The following is a 23,273-nucleotide window of genomic DNA, read 5'->3' on the forward strand; positions in this document are numbered from 1 at the left end:
CACTGTAGACCAGCACAGACATATTATTCACCAATAAAAATGCTGGTCAACCAGAATAATCTGGTAACCAGCAATAGCCTACAGGTCTTTTCAACAGAGATACAAAGACCCTCAGTTTCTGAACAAATAGCCTATATGTCTATTATGTTCTGTGAGCTTTTTTTTCTCTCTTTTTTTCTGTGTGACATTGTAAATCACATTGGTCAACTTGTGTTGATTTAATTGTGCTATATAAATAAAGTTGCTCCTGTTATTGCCATTTCATTTAAAAATTAAATATTTTATATTTTTATTATAATAAAAATACTAATATATAAAATAACCCATTGGTTTCATTTGTGTTTTTGTAGTGATAGATCGATTCATTTTCATTGAGATATTTCAATGACCTCAACAGTAAAGTTGGAGCAATAGATCCCGTCACAGGCGCCAGGCGCGAGGCGTGTGTTCCTCTCACAGCGGTGGGATTGTCATGTGCAGCTTCACTCTTTACTCGCGTCGAGTTCACGGACCGCGATAGAAACCATCACTCGCTCACCCCTCTCTGAAACGAGCAAATACACCGTCCTGCGCCACAGTGGAGGCTTTCTGAGTTCTAACTGCTGCTGGCGTCTAAAACAGCCGACGGTGAATGACTGTAGAAGCAGTTTAGTGTCGGAGCGCTCAACAGGGTGCTGAGAAAGAAGAACCGGACCGGGCGGAACCAGCCGAGACACAGACACTGACACATACATCCATCACACCGAAGAAACAAAATGAAGGAGAAGAATTTAATCGAAACGGCCAAAATGCAGGGAAATATGATGGTAAGCGAAACATATTTATTATCAGATGTGTGCGTTTCAGTGGAGATACTGAAAGTGACTTTCTGTGTTTAATAGATTTTATTGTTTGGCGTTGTTTGTTTGTTTTTTCCCTCACGCGCAAAGGCAAGAACAGTGTTTACTACTTTACACTCCGTAACAAAAAAGTACCGTGGTCCTAATATGATGTAGAATAACATGACTGATGATATCTAATGATTAACATATCAATACTATACCTACCAAGTGGAAGGTGCTTCAAAGAATACCATCGTATTACTACTGATTTCAATAAATCAATCAATCATTAAAAAAACAAGCCATTGCCATTGTTCAAACACGTTATTACCATAGTACAGTGTCAAATAAACTTGATATTGATGTTCAAATAACAAAAACATATTACCTTAAAAAAGACATGGTAGGCTATATTAAAAAATCCAAATGTTATTAGTACCATTTCAAACCGTAGCCTACTAATAACTTGGTAACTTTGTAAAAATAGGCCAAAACATGGTAGTACCATTGTACAGTGACAAGAAAAAAAAAATCATGGTATTGGAACAGCCATTTTTATAAAAAACAAACAAATAGGCCTAAGCATAACACAATTTAGAGCATGTCAAGAAAAACAAGGTATTGCCATAGTATCATGCCTAAAACACATAGCAATTATACCATTGTAGGTTTTGTTAGTGCGGCTTCTAATTTATATTTCTTATATAGTTATCCTGTGAATCAAACCCGTTACAGTGGAATTGATGGTGCCCTGAGCTACAGGCTATTTATAATATATATAAGTTTTGTTTGCTTCTGTGTTATTATTTATAATAATGCAAGTGATTGTGCAGCCTGTATTTGGTAGATAAGAAATGATTGAAAACTTTAATATTTGTTGCAGGATATACATTTAAACATGTTTCAAGTCAAGTGAAGCAGTACACATGGGATTGTATTTATGTTAGGGCTTTAGCCTGCATTAAACGCAGAGGTGACCTTTAGTGTCCGGGGTTCAGATGAGAGAGAATTCATTAAAATTTGATCGCACCTAAAGCACAGTGGAATATTGGGATATTGCAGCGCCAAGTTCGATGTGTCGGTGACCTGCGGAGACTGAGGTCCAGACACAAACCTCACGGTCCGTCAGGCTTTATTCTCGAAACTGAGACTGATCTGAAACCAAAGACTGGAAATCGCTTAACACTGCAATCATGCCAGAGAAATGGAAGAATTTGCCCTCTTTAAAATGAAAAAAAAGATTGACAGAAATGTATTCTGAAAGTGCCAGAACTTGATTCTTTCATTATATTTCAACAAACAAACAGGACTAATATAAAAGACATGGGCTAAAATAAATACTTGTTTGTAAGCTTACTGTTAAAAGAGAGAAAATGCTGTTTTATTGTAAAACACAGAATTTTAAAGAGTGTCCTCCACTGAGACGTACACTAATGCACTTTTATCACTAGATGCACAATTCTACCCTTCATGTAGGAACAAGATCCTTGTCCAGCAAACCATGAGAAATGTCAGTTTGAGCCATGTACCTATCTGACAACCTGTCTGCTTTTGTTATGCTCATGAGTTCGAGATGGTTGAATTTCTCAAGCTTTACACTGTGTTCTCAGACAAAGACCCTCAGCTTGATCTAAAGAGATGTCTGATCAGTGGTGATGGTTAAAGACCTTACTGACTGAATAAGCCTCAACTTTTTTCACTGATTGATGAACAGATGATTTTTTGATAACAACTTTGATTAGTAGATTTCAATGAATTTGATATTGAAATGGGAAGTTATTTACATATACTAAGAAATAGTTTAATACATGTGCGAGGAATAAAAGTATATGCAAAGTTGCTCTTTTAAAAAATAACAGTTTAGATTATATTTCTCGGACTGAAGGACCGTCTTCTCTAGAGTGTGTGTGTATAGTAATGGGATGAATTCTATTTTTGTGCATTTTTTTCTAATGTCTGATGTTGTCATGATGTAATTTTCCTGCACACGAGCAAATATAGTAGTATGTAAGTTGTGTCCTGCATGTGCCATCAAAGCAAATATCATTGAGATGAATGTGAATGCTAATGGATACAGTATTAATACCTTCTTGGTGTAAAGCACAGCAAAAACATGATTTCAAACATGAATTGATAGGGTCCGAGTATCCATTATTCCCTTCAGAGTCAAGAGAGCCTTTGTGGTCGTGTATCCACAGGTCGTTTATCTTTGGGGTCCGATTGGCTGTGTGAGTTATTTTTCCCATATAGAACAAACATGGTAGTTGTGCAGCACTTTGCTTTGATTACTGTAATTGAAGCATTACAGTGGCCACTTATGGGAGCTTTGGTTACTTAGTGGCAAAGAGGAGAGTTGGCATATTGACATAGTTATATAGAACAACAACTTTGTATTATATATATATATATATATATATATATATATATATATATATATATGTATGTATATTTATATATATATATATATATATATATATATATATATATATATATATATATATATATATATATATATATTTATGTGTGTATCTTGCAGCTCATGGCACCTGATCAGGGATTGATTGAAAGATAACCCGTGTGACTGAAGCATGTGACATGTCTGTGTCAGTTAAAGTCACACATATATATAATGAGAAGAACATACAGGATTGTCTGTCTACTTGCGCAGATAAAGCGCCATGTTAACGTTGGTAAATGCAGGCTTGCAAGCGTCTTGGATCCACGGAGCGGTTTATTTGATTGGGGTTGGCCCGCTGGACGAGTGCAGCGCACAAGCGGGGAAAGAGGTCCGTGATTTATAGTGACCTTTAAGTGGGTCGTCGTTTCTCAAAGCTAGATCTGGCATCCGCAGCGTTTCATTAGGCCTGCTGGAATCCATCATCTGTAATGTTTTTCTCAATGCAATGCTGCATGCAATTTAAAGAGGTACACATGCACGTAAATATCAAGTTATTTTCCACGACCGTCAGACTTTCATGCATGAACACACAGTCATTTACTCTCAAAGAGATTTTTATCCTTTCTAACATTGTTAGACAGTCATAAAAGTCATATTTTGAGTCTTTACTCACTTTCGCACTGGCATCTCAAAGCTTTTTCATCATTCTCATTCCAATCAAAACCCACATCATTGCAGGCTACATGAGCCCACTCACAAATATATGTTTATGAAATAAAATCCATTATTTCATGAGGGAAAGTTGTTGGAGTTTAGTAATGAATTAGGCAGTAACATAATAGCAATAACACAGCTGTGATTTGGCTGTAGGTGTATTTTTTTTTCTTTCTCAACCAATACAAATGTTACAATAAAAGTCAAAGCATCAAACTTTGGGTTTCATCAAGACGGCCACGAACACAGAATGTGAGTGAAACTCAGTATGTCACTCCAGATTTTCCCTGCTCTGAGCGTTCCTGGAGCGAGTGAAAACACTAACAGTTTGACTTTCAAAAATCCACTCCTTGCTCCAGGCAAAATCATACAGCTCCATTGCCCGCTCCACTTTCACTCATCACCATTCACATACTATGATCTGTAACATTGGGCAAACTAACAGAATTAAGATCTGTGCACATTATTCCAAATAAAATCAAATGAAATCAAATAAGAAATCTTTCACCAAAATGACTTCCTCTGCCTCAGAAACAAAGTTTAATTTCATCTGACATCATCATGACTTTGTGGGCGTGGAAAATAGCTAAACATGTTTGAAGCACCTGTGTGCTGAGACCACCATATCAAACTAAAGTAGCAAACACAGAGTTGGTGAGAAGGTGCATATTTGGATTTTTATCTCCCCAAAACCTCTTCCCATCCACAGATTTAACTGATTACACAGAAACGATTCTTGTACTAGAGACAAGAAAGCATTTGCTATAGAGGCATATATATATAAATACTAATGTTTCATAACCAGCTAAGAATGAAGATTTCATATGCTGAAGGTTTTGTCAGGAGATATTGTGCTGCCTGCTATTGCACGCCATGGTTGTGCATGCATATTTGCATACTTTGCAAGCTTTACTTAATTTGAATATGAAGAGAAACTGAGATTAAAGCATGAAGTTTTTGGGACAGTCTAGCTGGAGAGGCTAGTTGGCTGAAAGTTAAAAGAAAGTGGTCCTTTTAACAAGTATTGCTCAGATAGTGCTCTTTCTTAGCTCAGGAAATCTAAATGAGTTTTCAGCAGTGTTTCATTTGACTATCAACTATCTAAGAAGTTTCTCTTAAAAATAGGAATTAAAATAGTCGATTGTTATAGAGGTGTATACAATTAATTTGGATAGCATAACTCCTTACTTGGTCTTGAAAGATTTCGATGGAAAATGCTGTTCATGCTGAGATCTTTTGATTGATTGATCTGAAAATCATTGCTGTCTAAGCAAATCAACTGAGATCTCATTTGTGATTTATATTTCCTGCAAATGTGTGTCTGTTGTTTCAATGACTCTGAAATGTAATCTATAATGTTGTAGATCTCATCACCTCTCATGAAGAGAATATATTTATCATCAACACACATTGTTCTAAAAACATGAACTTTTAAAGTGTTTTCCTGGTTTTTATGTTAAAAGCTAACTTAGGAAGATGTTTCTTTTCTCCGTGTGGTGTCTTTGCTCTACTGCTTGAGCTATTCGGATTGGATGGATGATGTGCCATGTACAGAATCCTGCTCATATAAAGGCATTTTTTTCCCCATGCCGCCCATTTCTGTCTGTTCCAATGGCGCTCCGGTCCAAAGCCATCCATCACCACTCACCAAGACAACTATGGGCCAGTCTGCGAGCAAAATAATGAGTTTACAATAGATGAATATTTCATCATGCCTTTTGCCTCACCCTGTGCCTTTATGTTCACACACAGATTAGATGAGCTGATACTAGTAATACAATATAATTGATTCAAATCTTGTACGGATTTGTGGCTTGAGGCTTTGCTAAAATGAATTCCTTACGCCACTTGGTATTTAATGGTAATGCATACTAGTTTATCTGAACATCTGTAATGGATGCCACTGACACTGGTAATGCAATTTTAGGTTGTAGTCCTTTGTTTCACAAGATCTGGTGTGAGGTAAGAAAATAAACAATAGTTTATTAAAAGTTAATCATTCAACTCAAAATAAGATTATCCAGAATGAACTGATAAAGCATCAAGTTATTGTTATGGCACAGCCAGCCAGCAGATATAAAACATGTGACTGCATATTATATTATGTATACTGTATGATAATTCATTGCTACAGTGATTTTCCATAGGCCTCTCCTTACTGCTTAAAAAAATATGTCTAATGTGGGATTTAATAGACACAGAAATGTCCTCAGTGTTATGTCTATTTTATTCTAGTCTAGTAGCATTCAAAAATAACCATTATAAAAGCCTGCTATTTTCTGTAATTTTCATTATTTTCCATTATTTACTTTTTTAGATGTGCTTACCAGATAAAAGAAAATAAGCCTATTACTGTGAAGCAAATTTTGGCAGGCAGCTATTAACGTGTGAAGACATAAAGAGTACACTGGGAAATGGAAATGTTGCATTTGACATTTATCAAGTGATAGACATTTAGCTATACTATTTATTTATTACACACAAGAACAATAGAGAAATGTGAAGTAATGCAGAAATACAAATCAGGATGATGAAGAATTTGATCAGGCTTAATGAAAAAAAAGTACATTTTAGCATACTGTCATTTCTATTGAAACTTGAATATATGTATTTAAATATATTTGTAATAACACAGTCATGAAGTTGCAATTCAGTCAAATTTAGTTAAAATACTATATTAACTTTAGGCTAAATGTAATATTGAATAACACACTTTATACATTATGTCCAAGTACATACATGTATGTTAGTCAACTCATCAAAATAAGTGGTCACACCTTTGTGTCATTTTATTGTGCAAGTGTAAAACTTAAAATTTGGCATTTGTTCTGTTTTTTTTTTTTTTTTTTATCCATAGTTTCAAGTATGAAGATGGAATTTTGTAAGTGAGTGACTCTCAAAATACACATCATTTATTCATTTATGTATTTAGCCTAGTGAGAGATATAACCACTTAAACTAAATTGTTACACCTTTTGCGTTCGGGTCTGTTTTTACCGGAAAGTGAACTGTGGCTATATATATTAGTTAGATTTGTCTCAAATTACTTGTGTAAAATACATTTAGCATCTTTACACTCACACACACATATTGTTTGCATTTGGTTTATAAACATGTTTGTGCATGCACACACAATAATTCTGGAATTAAAATAAACAAATGAATGTCTTTATATGTTTGTAGAGCAATTTAAAAACAAACAAACAAATAGTCTAAATTTTAAAAACAGAAAGAGGATTTGGAAAAGAAAAAGTCCAGATTTCACTTTGCTGCCACCTAATAATGAACCATTGCAGCATGAGAAAGAGATTTAAGCTTATCATCATAATTGTTTTTATACAAAAGTACAAGTTTATGCAAATAAAATTAATATATTTAGTTCGAAAACAGTAATATTAATGTTGTTTTGTTAGAAAAAGAATATGTAGGTTTCGTCAATATAAACTGTTTTGAGCAGTCATGAGTTATACGTTTATTTATATTTAATTAAGTTAATTGAAGGCAATGAAGTATATACTGGCAATTTTCATATTATATTTTCTTAAAAATTTTATCTAATGATATATTAAAATAAAACCTCATAAAAAATAAATGTTTTAATGAGTAAAAAGTGGGTAAATTAAGTAATACCATGGTAAAAACATGGTAGCATTCAAATTTTTTTAACATTTGTGCATTTGTTCATTCCTAAATGAGAAGTTACTGATTAGATACAATATGGTTTTAGTTGAAAAATATTAAGTTATGACTGTTTTATATGATTACGTTCCACTTGGGAATGCAAAAGGTGTATACAGTTTTTTAATGCATTAGGAGGGTTAATGCAGCCTGGTTAAAACCAGACCATTCTCAGTAGTAACTGAGTTATGGTCTGGCAAAGCTTCTTTAATAACTCATTTCCAAAGGTGCGTCACAAACGGACGTCGCTCAAATGCCTCTGGGCGCAGTTGGATAGACCTAAAACTCCTAAAACCAATCAGAGTGATCGGCATCGTGTAAAGCCATTTGCGGTGTCCCAAAGTTACACTACACCATAAAAGTATGTACTCTTTTTGTGAAGAAAATGTATTTACTTTTGAATGTGTAGCAAAAAAGTAGGCAAGCTTTGGGACATACTTCTTCGTCATCTTTATCGGACGGATCTGTCGCGTGCATCCTGTCACGTAAACTGCCCTGTCAATCATCTTGTCACAGTTAAAATCCTCTATTAAATCTAATTTAATTTCCTACCGTTTCGGAGAGAAATGTAGTAGCACGTTCATCTGCCAGTGGGTCTTTCATGGAGACTGTCCTCATGTGTTTGCAATTTGAATATAATAATGCATTTAAAAGTTGGTGCGCTTCACCAACGGAGTGGACGTCGCTCAAATGCCTCTGGGCGCAATTGGATAGGCTAGACCTAAAACCAATCAGAGCGATCGTCATCGTGTAAAGCCCGCCTCATCGTTTCTGATTGGTGCCGTGATTTCGACGGCATGGAAATGGGCTTGAATGAGCTCTTTGCCAGACTACTTGCAGAGCAGATCTAAATTTGCCTGGGTTTTCCCAGGCTAGGGTTAATGTGTACTTTAGTTTGTTAAGAAACATAGTCATGAAAATGTACTCGGCCTTTTATTTCATGCATATTACATAATATTATGTCATTAATATTAAGTACAGTTTTTTAAATATACTTTTAAGATTTGAAGTATAAACTACAAGTGCACATTAAATACAATTTTACATACTTCTTTTTTCACAAGGGTGTGGCTAGTCTGAGTTATTCATATACTGTAGGAAACTCTACCTCCTTTAATTCAAGTATGTTTGGTTCCACGTTTTTGGGTGTTGTGTTAACATGGAGAAAGTGGAGGGGGTGGAGTCCAGCATGATGAAGAAATTGCCTTTGTGAGCAGCATTAATGATGATTTCCCTCTCCTATGCTCATTAGGAATCTGCTGTCATAAGCTCCCCTCTACCACTCACTCATACCATTGAGTGTAATTGTGTTTCATAGTCTGGCCTATGCCCACTGAATGATAAAGCCGGAGGTGCTTATTATGTGTAATCTCCACAGCCCAATGCAGGAGCCACCAGATCAGTCTGTATCTCAGTCAGGAGGGACGAATGGTGAGTGACAGCAGAGTAAAGCGCTAAATGTGCCAATGAGATGTGGGTATTGAGTGATATGTGCAGGGGAGAGACCCCACACACTCTAAAACTGAAGCATTGTTGCTGGATAATGTTATTTTTAAGCTTAACGTGTTACATTAATGTCTTTTTTTGCCACAAAATATTTAGCAATAATGACCGGCTGACTTTACATTATCCTACTTATTACACGTTTACTTAACACATAAATAAATACATTGACATGAAAGATTTGAATGTAAATTTTATGTGCGAAGATAGAGCACACAAAGTGATACGAGACACATTAAACAACAAGCAAAAGCACAGTTAAGCAGTCTTTATATGACCACAGAAGACTATGATTGACCTATAGTGTCTCATTCAAGTATTGCATGCAACTGTGTAAAAAGAAAACAAGTAATAAAAAACTCAGTGAGTGTTTTAGCGCAATTTTCTGACGTCATGGGATCACAACACTAAGAGATAGTAAATGTTTTTTTTTTTTTGTGCGTTCCCGAGATTAGACCTTCCTTAACATAATGCCGAAAACCCGAAGTCTCTAGGTGGTCTGGTTGAGGAGGAGATAGAAGTGCAAGATTGGTGCGCACAGACAGAACAGAAATCATGAGTTAACAATCGCAATTTTGTCCGTAGGAAAATTGCGCTAAAAATTACATTCCTACACACTCCATCACATTGACAATAACATGCTACGCATTGTCACACTAACCATTCTTTGTGTCCCTCTGTTACTGGCAGCATTCACTGATATTTTCCTCATTAACCTTCAGCTGGCATTCAAATAATGCCTTTGTAAGCCAAAAACCTTGATCACGGATATCGCTGTTCATCTTCCGCAGCAGCAGATGAGATGCTAGAGAACCATGGGATCTATGGTATTTATACTCCTCCTCCTTGTTTCTGACTTCTTTGTCTTTTGCTTTGTGTTAATGAAAACCACGTCCTTCAGAAAGTTCATTTATACTTGATTTGAACCATTTTCAACTATTGCTGATTCAAACTACAAAGAACTTCTTGAAACATCCGTGCACATTGCTGACGGTTTGCACAATTGCAGAATTTCTGAAAAGTGCATTGTGATGCTCACTAATGTGATGAAACTTTCTCCTGAATCAACACGTCAGCCTGTCATCTCTCTCTCTCACGCTCCGTCTTTTGGTCTCTGCATAGGCGTCTCAGTAGAAAGAAGTGTGGAGTTGAAAGCACAGCCACTAAGCAATTCCTCTTCCCTAACTTTCCATCTCTCTCTGTCACACACACACACACACACACACACACACACACACACACACACACACACACACACACACACACACACACACACACACACACACACACACACACACACACACACACACACACACACACACACACACACACAGAGAGAGAGAGAGAGAGAAAGAGAGAGACGCACACACACCTTTCAGCCAGCTGATTCACACCATTTTTCATACACACCATTTTGTCTCTGTGAGTGAGGGAAGTTCTGGGAAAGTCTCTCTGTGATGTATAACTCTTTTAATGGAACTCTTCATTTGTGTCTCCCCCAGAGCTAGGCATTGTAGGTAGTCATACTGAGGAAAGCCATTTTCAAGCTTTTTACAGGTTTTCCGAGAGCTGTATAAGTTAAGGCAATGGGGAATCAAATTGACCCCATTTACTTTCTCAGTACATGTTCTTAGTCATATTGTGATTTATTGGTGCAAATTATTTTAAAGAAAAAAAGTCTCTGCAATCTTTGATCATATTTTAATAACTTGCTCCTCTTCCCATTTTCAACCCCTCCCTTCCAACCACCTTACTCCATTCTGGTATGCACTGATTTTTTCATTATTCAATCAATTCCCATTGCACAAAGTCAGGTACTGCTCTACACTTTTTCTTATTGAAAATATTGTTGAACTTTGAAATGTTATAAACCAAAGTGTTTCATGTTGATTTGAAGCACTACAATGCGTTTATTTAGGGCTGTGACTAGCATGTCCTGAAGGAAATAGTGTTTGGAAGGCAGCCAAAGAACAGTATATAGCCTAGGTAGTTTAGGTTTTAGCCTATAAATGAAATGTTGCATAAATGCCACTTATTGTGTGACAATAAACATGAAATAAAATGATTTAAATATGAATATTTTTCAATATGAAATAAAATATTCAATATTCAATATGAAATAAAAACTTAAGTAGTTTGGCATAATCTTGTATTATTTATAAGAATAAGAAACATTTCTTCAAATATCACAATTATATTTCAGTTTGTTTTTAATGGAAATTTGTTCATTTATATATTTATTTATTAATTTATACATAATAAAATATATTTAATTTTTTAAAATAATTATTAAGATGTATGCACTGTAAGGACTTGTATGTAAGGCAACAGTTTTTGGCTCATTTTTCTTGAACATGGTATAAATATTTTTCAAAACCATATGAAACCAACCTTTTTAAGAAAAGTTAAGAAAAGTGTCACGTGCTTTGAACTACAGTTTTAAAATATTTTTCTTACCCTTGGACACTCTTATTTGTCATTTACCCTAATCATTTTTCAGTTTGCAGATTATTTTAAGAGTGAACATTTTAACAATGTAACTCACTAGGGATTTTTAAAAATGTAGTTCTTCAAAAATCTCACCAACTGCTCAAATGATCTACAAAACAAAGTTTGAATGGGGTCTGTATGGTAATCAGTTTAAGCTGAATTATTTCAGGAAAAAAAAAAATACAAAGAATTAAATGAGGATGAATTTCAATACAGTGCTGGCTTGCAAGCACTAAGATTTCAGCAATAACATTCAACTTTAACAGACCATACAACATGACTATTTTGTTTGCATATAATAATGTTTGTCTCTGTAAGTCCTCACTCTTTCAGGATAACATTTTAATGAGATCTTGCATGGCGGTCAGACAGAAAATTAAATAACACCTGTTAGACCCTGAACAGAATATTCCCCGGCCATTATGAGAGCGCTTTATCATGGGAGCACTCACTACATCTAAATTAACTTATAAATGCATGGCAGCGTCTTGCGTTTCAGCCACGCTGCTATTTAGTGTCTGTTGTTGCTTAAGGAATTCACTCAAAAGGCTTAAAAGATAATGGGAATGAAAATTAGGCCCTTGTCGAGGGTCGCATACATAAGATTGATGTCCTGACTTTGAAGTCCAGTCCCATAAAGGTTCCCTGGGGTGTCTTTCATCCATGTTCAGAGCATGGTCAGGGACTGAACTTATGACTTGGCCATGAAACAAAATGACCGTTTAACAAAAATGGTCTGTTAGGACTGGTCTAAAAATGCTCTAGTGGGGCTGGGCGATATGGCTGAAAACTGTATCACGATATAAGCGTTTCATATCGGTCGATATTGATAATTATTGATATTTTTTATGACCTATTTTAAAAAAGGACCAGGAGAAAAATGTATTACATTTAACATTTTTATTTTAAACTTAACCTTCCTCTGATTATAATCCCCTCAGTTATAAAGGCAGAAATGTCAACACAACCATGGAAAACACTCAAATAATTCAAATGTAAACATAAGTCTAAAATCACAATGAACACTTAACAATTATCTCTTAACATTAAGGTGCAAAATTAAAGAATACGTAAGAAATGCTTAATAAAGTGTAATAAAATAGTGCAAAGTGTTAAGTATAAACAGATAAACCGAAGACGGTCTTGCATAATTTGCAGACGACATTGGTCTGAGTTTTATCAACAATTTCCTCGCTCGCTGCTGCACTCATTTTCCACTTATCACTCCACGCCGGTTCTGTTACTGAAGAATCCCAACACGAGACAACAATATGGCGCAACCATACTGTTACATGACTGGCTGTTAGCGTGTCACCCCCTACGTTGCTAGGTTACCAGAGAGTGAGTGCTTTTGTTCATGGAACCAAACTTGCTTCGCAACCTCTGGTTTCTTCCGACGAAAAAAATAAAATAAAATTATTGAACGTTTTATCAGACGCATTTTTTATTGATATTGATTACGTGTCTATCGCGATACATATCTTTATCGTTTTATCGCCCAGCCCTATGCTCTAAAAGTATTGCTGAAACATTGGGACATTCTTGAATGGAAAACAGGCACAATTTCTTTTCTAACAATCTTAGTGCAAATAAACATTGGAGCAACTAATATTGCATGTTAATTGTTGCTTTTTAAATATAAAAAAAAATCCAAATTGAAAGGATTTTTAGTTCACGCTAAAAATTAGAAAATTCCGACATCGTTTTCTCACCTTCATGCACCCTGCTGGCCTCACTAACACCTCTTCTAACAGCAACATAGTTTTCCCAGGAGGTCTCCCATCCAGGTACTACTGTAACCAGGCTCAGCCCTGCTTCGCTCCAGTCTTGGGCTACAGGGTGATATGGCTTCTGGCTATGCTCTTCGAAGATGTGTATTAAGGTCAATTTATGTGTAAAGTGCATTTTAATGTATTTTTAATTAACAGATTCTGGGGGAAAAAAATAAATAAGTAAATTTTACATTTTTGGCTTTTCCTCACACAAACTTCAGAATAGTTGTAATGTAGAGCATGATTGTAGAGCAAATAGTTGCAATTTGTAACTATTTGAAATTTGAAGAATTGATGGTGAATTCATATGATATATTTTGTATACGCCTTGCTGAGGTTTAGGGGTGGACCTTCATTATTTTATTATCTGTCAACTCTTGGAGAGATTAGCATGATAATGGACATGGCAATGTTATTGCATTTGGTCTTGGTGGAATAGAGCTGCTATGCTGTTACTGCTGTTGATTATTGCTGCCGCTGCAGTGCAAGTACAGAGACTTGCTACTGCCAATACATGGACATCCACAGACATGCTGCTGCTGCACATATAACATGTATGAAATTACCTGTATAGCAAATCTATACAGGTGGAGCTGGGGAAGCTTCTGAAAGCACGCTGCAGACTTGTAACAGTAAATACTGCAAAGTATTTGAATGTTGAGCAGCAAGCTCATTGGCTGCTGATGAAAATTCAACCAATCAGCTTTGCTATGTAGACAATGATGTGATTGCTAGCAGATTGAGTTAAGGACCTTTCAGCCTGTGCCATCTTAGAGTTTCATAACAGAACTTTGTATATCTGTCATGACAACTCTCAGAGAGATAAGCATGAAAATGTACACTGCAATGTTAATGTATTTGGTCTTGGTGGAATAGATGCTGCTGACGATTATTGTACAGAGACAGAGACAAGTACAGATACTTGCTACTGGCAATACACCCACAGACATGCAGCATGTCTGTGGCTGCTGTGAGCATTTAAGACTGCTGCACATATAACATAAGTGAAAGTGAAAGTTACTTGACGTGCAGCCAAGTACAGTTTCCCATACTCTGAATTTGTACTCTACATTTCACACACACAGCAGTGAGTATTAAACACACACCCATGTCCGATTCATGTGTTTACACTTGACATACTATCTGAAAAGTCGTGCATGCTTAAAGGGGGTTCTTGCACAGATGGACGAACGCAAAGTATGCTTGATGCTAACTCTGCGATATATGCAATGTTCAAACGTCACCATGATTTTGAGGCGGGGGAGGACGAAAAAGGCCATCATTGCAGCTTGCACATATGCTTCAATTATTGTGTGCGAGAGAGATCTCAGGACTGGTGAAAACACTATCTCATGAAAGTGCGTATCTATACCACTAATTTTATTTCTTGTGCCATTTATACGCCAACAATTGTTTTTGCGCGCACTGTAAACCCCAAGGGTAGGATTAGGGGTGTGGAGTGCATGCGTATTACACGCCATAAAGTCCATATCATATGCACGTGAAAACTGCGTATCATATGGATGCAAAAACTATTTTTGGCATAAATGGCACAAGAAATTAAATTTGTGCTATAGATACACACTTTCATGAGATCATAGCAGGCTTTAACGAGGAGCAGTGGGTCCGAAATTTTAGGATGATCAAGCCAACCTTTGATATGTTGTGTCAACATGTGTCCACATTCCTCTCCTTTCCTCTCCTTTCCTACGTTCACTGTCATCCGATCTGTGTCACATATGAGCAAAAAATCGGAATTGGGTCACATTTCACTGACAATGTAAACGAGGCCTATATGATCGCAGAGGGCGCATTATGGATCAATGGCGAGAGGTTAGATGGGTCCTCTCTGCTTAAGCATTCAGTTGTTTCATATTCATCTGTATGATTGAAGCCTGAATGTGTGCTACATTTCAATTGGCATTGGGCCCCCTCCAGAGTGCTGGAGAGATCTAATGCCTTGCCAATCATATGCACATAATAAGGAGAGGGGGGTAAAGGTGAGAGTCATGACTTCCAAATGTCTTCTGTTCTGTTTGTCAGACTCGTCAGGCATGCAATATCTCAACTGCTGCCCGAGCGAGCTCAGGTATTGACCTTAAAACACTTTCAAAGGGTTTTATTTGAAAGAAATCTTTGTAAAAGCCATATAGGGGCGACAGTGACTGTTTATGCATGCTTTGACTGATTGATGTCGAAAGCGTCTCTGTTTGAAGTCTGCTTTGGCGAGGGATCTGAGCACAGGAAGTGTGTACTGTAGAGTGCAGGCCATATTGGGCCGTAGCATGGCGTCTGTGAGCGGCCGCACTCACCTAAAGTGCTGGTTGCACATAGAGCCACTGATGCTTGCTTAATGGCAGGCTGTGGGCGTCTCATTCTGCCTTTCCAAATCCAACCGTTTGGGCAGATGCTCCCTGGCAGTCGATGAGCCTCTGGCACACCTATTAATTAGGTTTCCTCAAACAGGAAGCAGGTTTTGGGAGATGAGATGGGTACTGTCTCCGTTCCAACTCGTCTTGTCTGAGATGCTCTGAAGTGACAATCTCTCAGAAGAACTTTTGGCTCTCAGAGTTTCATGGGAAATGGCAGTGTTGGAGAGTGCACAAAGCTGGCACTTGACAAGTGGGAGTGGTTTTAGAAAGGCACCAAATGTTCCTCTGTAGTGGCTTTGTTGTTTTTGATGGAGATTAATTTTTCTGTTGTACAGTGACTGAACTGCAATGGAACTAGCTCATTGTTTGAACGTTTGTTCGGTTCATTTGTTAACTATGTGGTGACATATTTTAGGGTACTGCAGACTTGAGTTCTAAATTTGGTTTGTGTAAGAGCTGTTTTCTGAGCTCCTTCTCTGAACACCTAGGAGTCGCACAGAATCTGCTTGAAAACACAGTTGCAAGTACTTATGGTGGTATGTATTTTAGAGTCATGCAATTAAACCAAGTCTAGTAACAGCCTCACCCTGTGTATACTATCATGTAGTACATATAAAGACTCAGATTGCGTACAGTTGCTGGATGGCAGATGACCTTTTAAAATCTTTGTGTGACTTTGTGCAGTTGCCACTAGTGACTTTATTTTTGTCTAGTAGTCCCAACAAACTGATGGGACAATGGATATAATGGTTTCTGCTGCAGATTTAATGAATTCAATGTTTTAATCCATTGTCAGGTGTAGTCTCACATTCCCAAACCTTTTACTATCAGCATTAAAATGTTGTCCACATTACAGCTTCTTCCAGCCAAGACACAAGATCGTAGACAGGAAGGGACTCTCTAAGTCAGGGATTAGTCATTTTAACATCAAAAAATAAATAATGAGGATTGTTTTGTATTATTATTTAATTTAATTAATTTAAGCAAATAGTGTAGTGTAAAAATCCACTGTAAGTGAATTGAATTGAACTGAACATTTTTGGGGGCGTTTATATAAAACAGTACGCTAATAGTTTGTAGAAAAAAAGATCTGCTAAATACCGCCATACAAATGAAATGTTTTCTGGATAGTATTTTAATTATTTCTTTTGGTTGAAGTACGATGACAAAACAAAAGCCAATTATTAAAATTTTCTTTTTGTATATTATTTAATTTTATAATATGTTGTCCTTACAATGTCTAACCCATTATTTTCCTCACATAGTATGCATAGGGTTTTACACATGACAAGTATAACGTTGCCTTTATTTTTTTTAGAAAGGGCTATCATATTTGTAAAAAAAAAAAAAAAAAAAAGTTGGACTAAGTGATCAACCACTGTTTAAGTATATCTTGTTTACTCAACAAAACTCTAAAAATCCAGCAATTAGTTATTTCACCTCATGCTCCATGATTTTTTTTCTAGGCAGCATAAAAACCTGTGCACAGTGAACACCAGAGATTGCATAGAAACCATAGTAGTGAGTCAGATAGTGAGTCAGATTTGAGCTGGCCATGTCAGCCAGTACTTGCAGTCTGTTAGTTTTCCACATCTGAAGGACACTTTTGCATTTTCAGATTTCTGTATTTTTCTAAAATGTGTAACATCTGCCTCTGTATAAAATACTTCTTATTCCAGTATTTCATAGATCACTATGGGGCATTGAATTTAGCACTTGAGGTGCAATGAAGCCCGTTCTGATTGATAGATATGTTCACTGTTAAAAGAGCTTGACTGTAGCCTGCGGGTAAAGACATATCCAACCCCAGAGTCTTCTGAAAGGTCAACGCGCCATTTAATCAAACATCAGACTGTTGAGGCCGAGCTGTCAGAGCTACGTGACCTTCTGCTCTCCTCACTTTTAAAGATCAGCTTTAACCTGCTCAAATGCTGCCACACTTACCAGGTCCGTCCTGCTGTTCCCTGAGCAAGATCACTCACCTCGCTGCCTCTTTGCTCTTGGTCTTCGCCCACTGTCTGCATTTCCTTCAAGTGTGCTTGTGATCTTTGTCTAGCACTCGCCTTTGTTGCTGGTGTTTGCTGACAGATGCTATTATAGCACATACCATTCATCTCACATGGACAATTTTTTTTTTTTTTTGCAAACTTCAGTTCAGCTTTCAATTATTCTGTGCTCAGTAGCAGGAAATCCAGTCATCTTTTAGTTCTAAACCAAAATGACACATTGCCATTAGGGCTAATAGAGTTTGATGCGGCTCATTAGCTCTTCATAGGCTATTGCGTATAGTGGCTCTATTTTTCGATGGCAAATTGGATGCGAGGATGATCTCTTGCTAATGGTTATTTCTAATACAGAGCTAATGTGGTTGTCCAAGCCCCTCCCATGAATGCAAATGAAACGGTTGTTAAGGAGGATGACATTGTGTAGTAGAATGTCTGGGATCAAACAATGGGGCAACTTGGCCTTGAATTGCAATTTAAAAGCTTTTAGCTATTGCAGTCATTGCTGATGCTGTCTGCTCTGTTTATTAGCAATAACATTTTACAAAGCTTCATAACCCTGACTGGTTTGGCAAGTTCTTGTATAAAGAAGTTTTATCACCCTTTGTACTCCAAGGTCCCTCATTGTCCTAGACAATATTCAAAGACTAAGATATTTCTTATACATCTGCCTTTAATGACACAACTACTTTTTTATTTACAGAAGAGTGCAATCTATTGAATAATTATTAAATAAAATAATAATACAATAACACAAACCCGTAATTACAGAAGTGTCACAAAGTTGTCATGATCACCAGCTGGAGTGCCCTTGATATCAAGCCCACACATATCAAGCTCCGATGGCCACCAGCATGTCCAGTTATAATGGTCGCTAGTCCTGTGTTTCCAGTACTTTCCCGTCCTGTGGTTCCCACACCATAGCCTGTCCACAACATGGCCACCGCACCAGAGCCTGATCACAACATGGCTGCCACACCAACGCCTTCAGTCAACATGGCCGCCACGCCAGAACCTCCAGTTGTCACAGATGCTATTCTGGAGTCTCCAGCCGTCATGGACGCCGCATCAGTATTCCCGGTCGTCATGAACATTGCACATGAATAGGGGTGCAACGGATCAAAAAACTCACGGTTCGGATCGTTTCTCGGATCAGAGTCACGGATCGGATCATTTTTCGGATCAGCAAAAAAAAAAGACAAGACAAATAAACACAAGTTTTGTCTTTTTGTTTATTAACATTTTTTAAATATTAAATTAAAATCAACAGTGGGTGCGCGACGGGTTCATTCCATGAAGCGTGACTATAAACACACTGATAGCGTTTGTGATGGCTTTAGCCCGGTCTGATTGTGCAACGTTGAGCAGCCTTTGTTTTCACTCCTGTCAGCGAAACACCGGGGTGATGTCGCTTCAAATGCGTGGCCATGCTTGATGCGTTTCCACGGATGTCCCGATACCACTTTTTCACTTCCGATACGATACCGATGCCGCAGCTTTGGCTATTTGCCGTTACCGATATCAATCCGATATTTTTATTTTATTCTTGAACTAATACTACTAATAATAAAATATATGAAAGCACTTTGCTCAATTAGCCACATAAAAACATCTCACTCAAATGGAGAACAAATACTTCTCCAGTATATACAACAACAGTTGATAATGAAAGACTGTCACCCTTTATTCAAAAGACCTTGAGATATGTTTGGTAATTGTAGGCTACCTGAATGAATTTTAAATTAATTTGCTATATTTCAGATCAATATATTTGTTTACTTAAAATTTTAAATAAATTTAACGTTTTTCTCATCTGAATTATAAATAATTTATTTCTGTATAAAATGATACTACCATTAAAAACACATTTGATTTTCTTTTTTAATCAATGTAGAATGTGTAACTTCAAAATAAACAGATTACTCTGTTTGAGGACAAGAAATGAAAACCAATGCAATATGATGAATGTCCAAAAGATGAGATAATTTTTGCTTTTAAACAGCATGTGTGTGTGTGTGATTGTTCGATCGCGCCCGTGCCTCTCTCTCTCTCTCTCTGACACACACACACACACATTCCAGCATACATCGCAGCCTGTTCATTTTGCTGCGTTCACACCATACGCGAATAGAGCGTCAAATTCGCGTCTAGTTCGATGCTTGAACAGTTTGAATCCTTTCGCGCGTCCAAAGCGAATAGGATGCGCCGCGCGCGTATAATGATAAAGCGAGCGTTTGAAGCGGAATAGACACGTGTTCCAGGGAAGCCAAAATGCTCCCATACAGGGGATTTAAATGGCGCGGGGCGTTCAAGCTCCTCCGTTCCTCCGCTCGCCATGACCACGCTGTGTGGCTTTTTTTTTTTTCATAAATTAATCCGCGGATCACGTGTGTGCCGAACCGAAGATATTGATCCGAACGGATCACGGATCAATGATGATCCGTTGCACCACTACACATGAAGCCATTAAGGTGGGCCCTAGGCGTTTGAGACTTATTTAGCTTGGAGGACACTTCGCTGATGTCAGTGCCAGCAGTTGGCATCTCTGCGGTAATATCAAGCCTGGTGGTCTCAGAGGTGGTACCACTGTCTACTGTACTCCCTGTTACGGTGATGGCTATTGTGTGTGTTTGGGCCACATGTTGCTCTTCAGCCCACAAACCCGTTCCAAAACATGAGACTTGTCCCTGAGCTGCCCCAAAAACCACTCCTGCCCTAGAGTTTCCTCTTTGCCTTGATGCGAACACGGAGGTAATCCCAGAGTTTCTTGTCTTCCTTTATACGACCACGGAAGTCATCCTTGAGATTTCAGCCTGCTTCGACACGACCGCAGAGGTCGTACCTGAACTTCCTGCCTATCTTGACGTGACCGCAGAGATTGTACCTAAACTGCCTGTCTACCTGCTCCGCCCTGGGCACCTGCTCCGCCTGCTTCCACCTTTGATTTCAGTTCTACTCCCATTTCATGGACCTGTACCTTCATCCCAAACCCTGGTCCACCTCCGCTCCGCCTCACTCCTGGACTTCTCTGACTATATTAGGAGTGTCTGGAAGCCGCTCCTTAGGAGGGGGGCTATGTCACGATCACCAGCTGGAGTGCCCTTGAGAGCCACCTGGGGGCACTCCATCACACACTATTGCCATTCCATCAAAGACTTCATTACCAATAATCCTTTGCCCGGACTCATCATCCTTAATTTCTGTTAGCTGTGTGTCATTAGCCTGTTAGTATATAAGCCATGTGTCAGTCAATCATTCTTTGTGAAGACTTGTATATGTTACCACTGCATTTCTGAACTCTCAGTTTCCCGTATTTCCCTGTTTTCCTGAGTTACCTGCCTTTGTTTTTGGATGGTTTATATGTGTTTCAACCCTTTGCCTGCTGTATTGACTACGATTTTGGACTACCCTCAAATAAAGCTGCATTTGGATCTTCACTCTTCGTGTCTCCGTGCAGTACGTAACAAAAGTGAGTGTTCTTCAGGGTTTACAATCACAATGGCCAATGAATTTACATAAGCTTTCCAATCTTTTCAGTGTTCAGTTACATAAGGTTGTTTAAATATTATATATATATTTTTACTTAAAATGTATATGGAGTAACATGAAGGGGGAAAAATTTGATTTTGTGGCCATGAATTAAGAATGTGTCCCATGACTTATTATTAATTCATGGTCATACTGTACTAATTTGTTCTCTTGTTTTAGTTAAATCGTGGCCATGTAGTACTAATTAAACAAGATAACAAAGCAGTACAACATGGCCACAGTTTAACTAAAATGAGGGAATGAATTAATATAATGAATTATAATATTTGCAAATGTTTCATTTTATTTAAATGTATTTTTATTATTTGTGAATGTAGTAATAACATGATTTATACACCACAGCAACTTATTTGTGTGTGTGTGTGTGTGGTTTACAAATGTGTATAATGAAATTGGTATTACAATGTAAACATGGTTTATGAGGACACTACCTGTGTCCGCGTAAACCAAATGGCTACAAAAAAAACACATACTAAACTGTTTTTTTGAAATTCAAAATATGTCTGAAGTTTTCTGTGATAGGTAGGTTTATTGGTGGTGTTAGTGTAGGGATAGAATATACAGTTTGTAGAGTATAAAAACCATTACGCCTATGGAGAGTCCTTGTAAACCACATATACTGTACAAGTGTGTGTGTGTGTGTGTGTGTGTGTTGTCCTCTCAACAATGCAATTTTTATCAGGTGCAACTTTTATTCCAGAAAATATGGTAGCAAGTTGTGGGAAGGAACAAATTCTTAAATATGCTGTCACAATATTTTATCACCTCTCCCCACCCCTGCATTTCATGTTTGAGGCTCCATAAATATAGCAAATTCTATGTAATAAAATGCTTTTGAGCTTGACAAAACTTATATATTCATTATAGAAATATCCTTGTCTTTAATTATGGCAGTTCCAGGTTTGGAAATCACATTTGTATTCCCTCACATGTACTGGTTTTCCAAGACCGTTGGAGATCTGGATACAAAATGGCAGTTGTTAAGATAGAGAGGCAAAATAAGATAAAGTTTAAAAGTTTCGTTTACAAAAGTTTAAGTTTAAATCTTGATTTTAAGCTATGTTAACCTAAAGCTTGTTTTCTTTACTCTTTTGAATGATAAATCATTTAAGCCATTTTGCAGACCCTCTGGAAGTGTGCTGAGGGCCCCTTGGGTCCTGACCTCCTGGTTGAAAACCACTGGCAATGCGATTGCAGTCATGCCATTTCTATATTTGATATTTGCCGGCATCAAATCATATTTCTTAACACTGTTTCACTCCCTCCCACTTAATAACCTTATTTGCCCTATATGCATTTCTGCCTCATCTTGCTTTTTCAGCTCTGGTCTTTGAAGTTGAGATGATTGAAAAAGTGTGTAAAGTGCAGAGATGGCAATAAAAAGATTGCATTTTCTGCAGTCTGTCATGCCTTCCCTATTGAGTGTTCAGAAATCAGCAATAAATATGGAATACTGACTGCATTAGCCACAGCGGCTGGTATACAAAACAAGTCTTCATCCTAATGAGAGAACAACTAATGTGTTTCTAAACATTGTAGGGTTTGCAACTAAAAGCTGACTAAACCTGCAACTAATGAAGTGCTGACTAGTCGTGACTCACATGATTGTATTTCTTCTATACTTGGCATGAAGCTGCATACCAATTGTTTTGCATTGTAGCCTGTTATGGACAAATATATTTGGAAGTTAACAAGTTTGAGAATAATGTTAACTCTGGGCACATTTTGTTCACAAACAAACAAGCCAAAATGTATGTGATCTGAAACTTAGCTGGGCAATGATGGCACAGCATGTATGACGGCAAACGCCATTAGGGCTGATTGTTAGTGGGAGGTGTGTGACCCAAATTAGGCTTGTGACCATTGGCCACATTTGAAAAAAGATAAATTTTAGATAAATTTGAGATAAATACAATTTTTTTTTTCAAAAGATTATTTCTCGTGAGCAGACATACTGAGAATAATTGATAAGT

At 37.3% G+C, this 23,273-nt stretch overlaps 1 protein-coding gene across 1 annotated transcript in view; it reads left to right on the forward strand.

Moving 5' to 3' along the window:
• The first annotated feature begins 455 nt into the window (after nucleotides 1–455).
• The window catches only part of dpp6a (dipeptidyl-peptidase 6a), a 352,775-nt gene continuing 329,957 nt past the window's right edge, over nucleotides 456–23,273 (forward strand). The window contains exon 1 of the mRNA XM_079863854.1: nucleotides 456–806. Coding sequence (XP_079719980.1) covers nucleotides 756–806 — 51 coding nt within the window. The 5' untranslated portion in view covers nucleotides 456–755. The remainder of the gene's footprint in view (nucleotides 807–23,273) is intronic.

This window comes from Squalius cephalus, assembly GCF_949319135.1.
Source record: "Squalius cephalus genome assembly, chromosome: 25".
In the NCBI taxonomy this organism is placed as follows: domain Eukaryota; kingdom Metazoa; phylum Chordata; class Actinopteri; order Cypriniformes; family Leuciscidae; genus Squalius; species Squalius cephalus.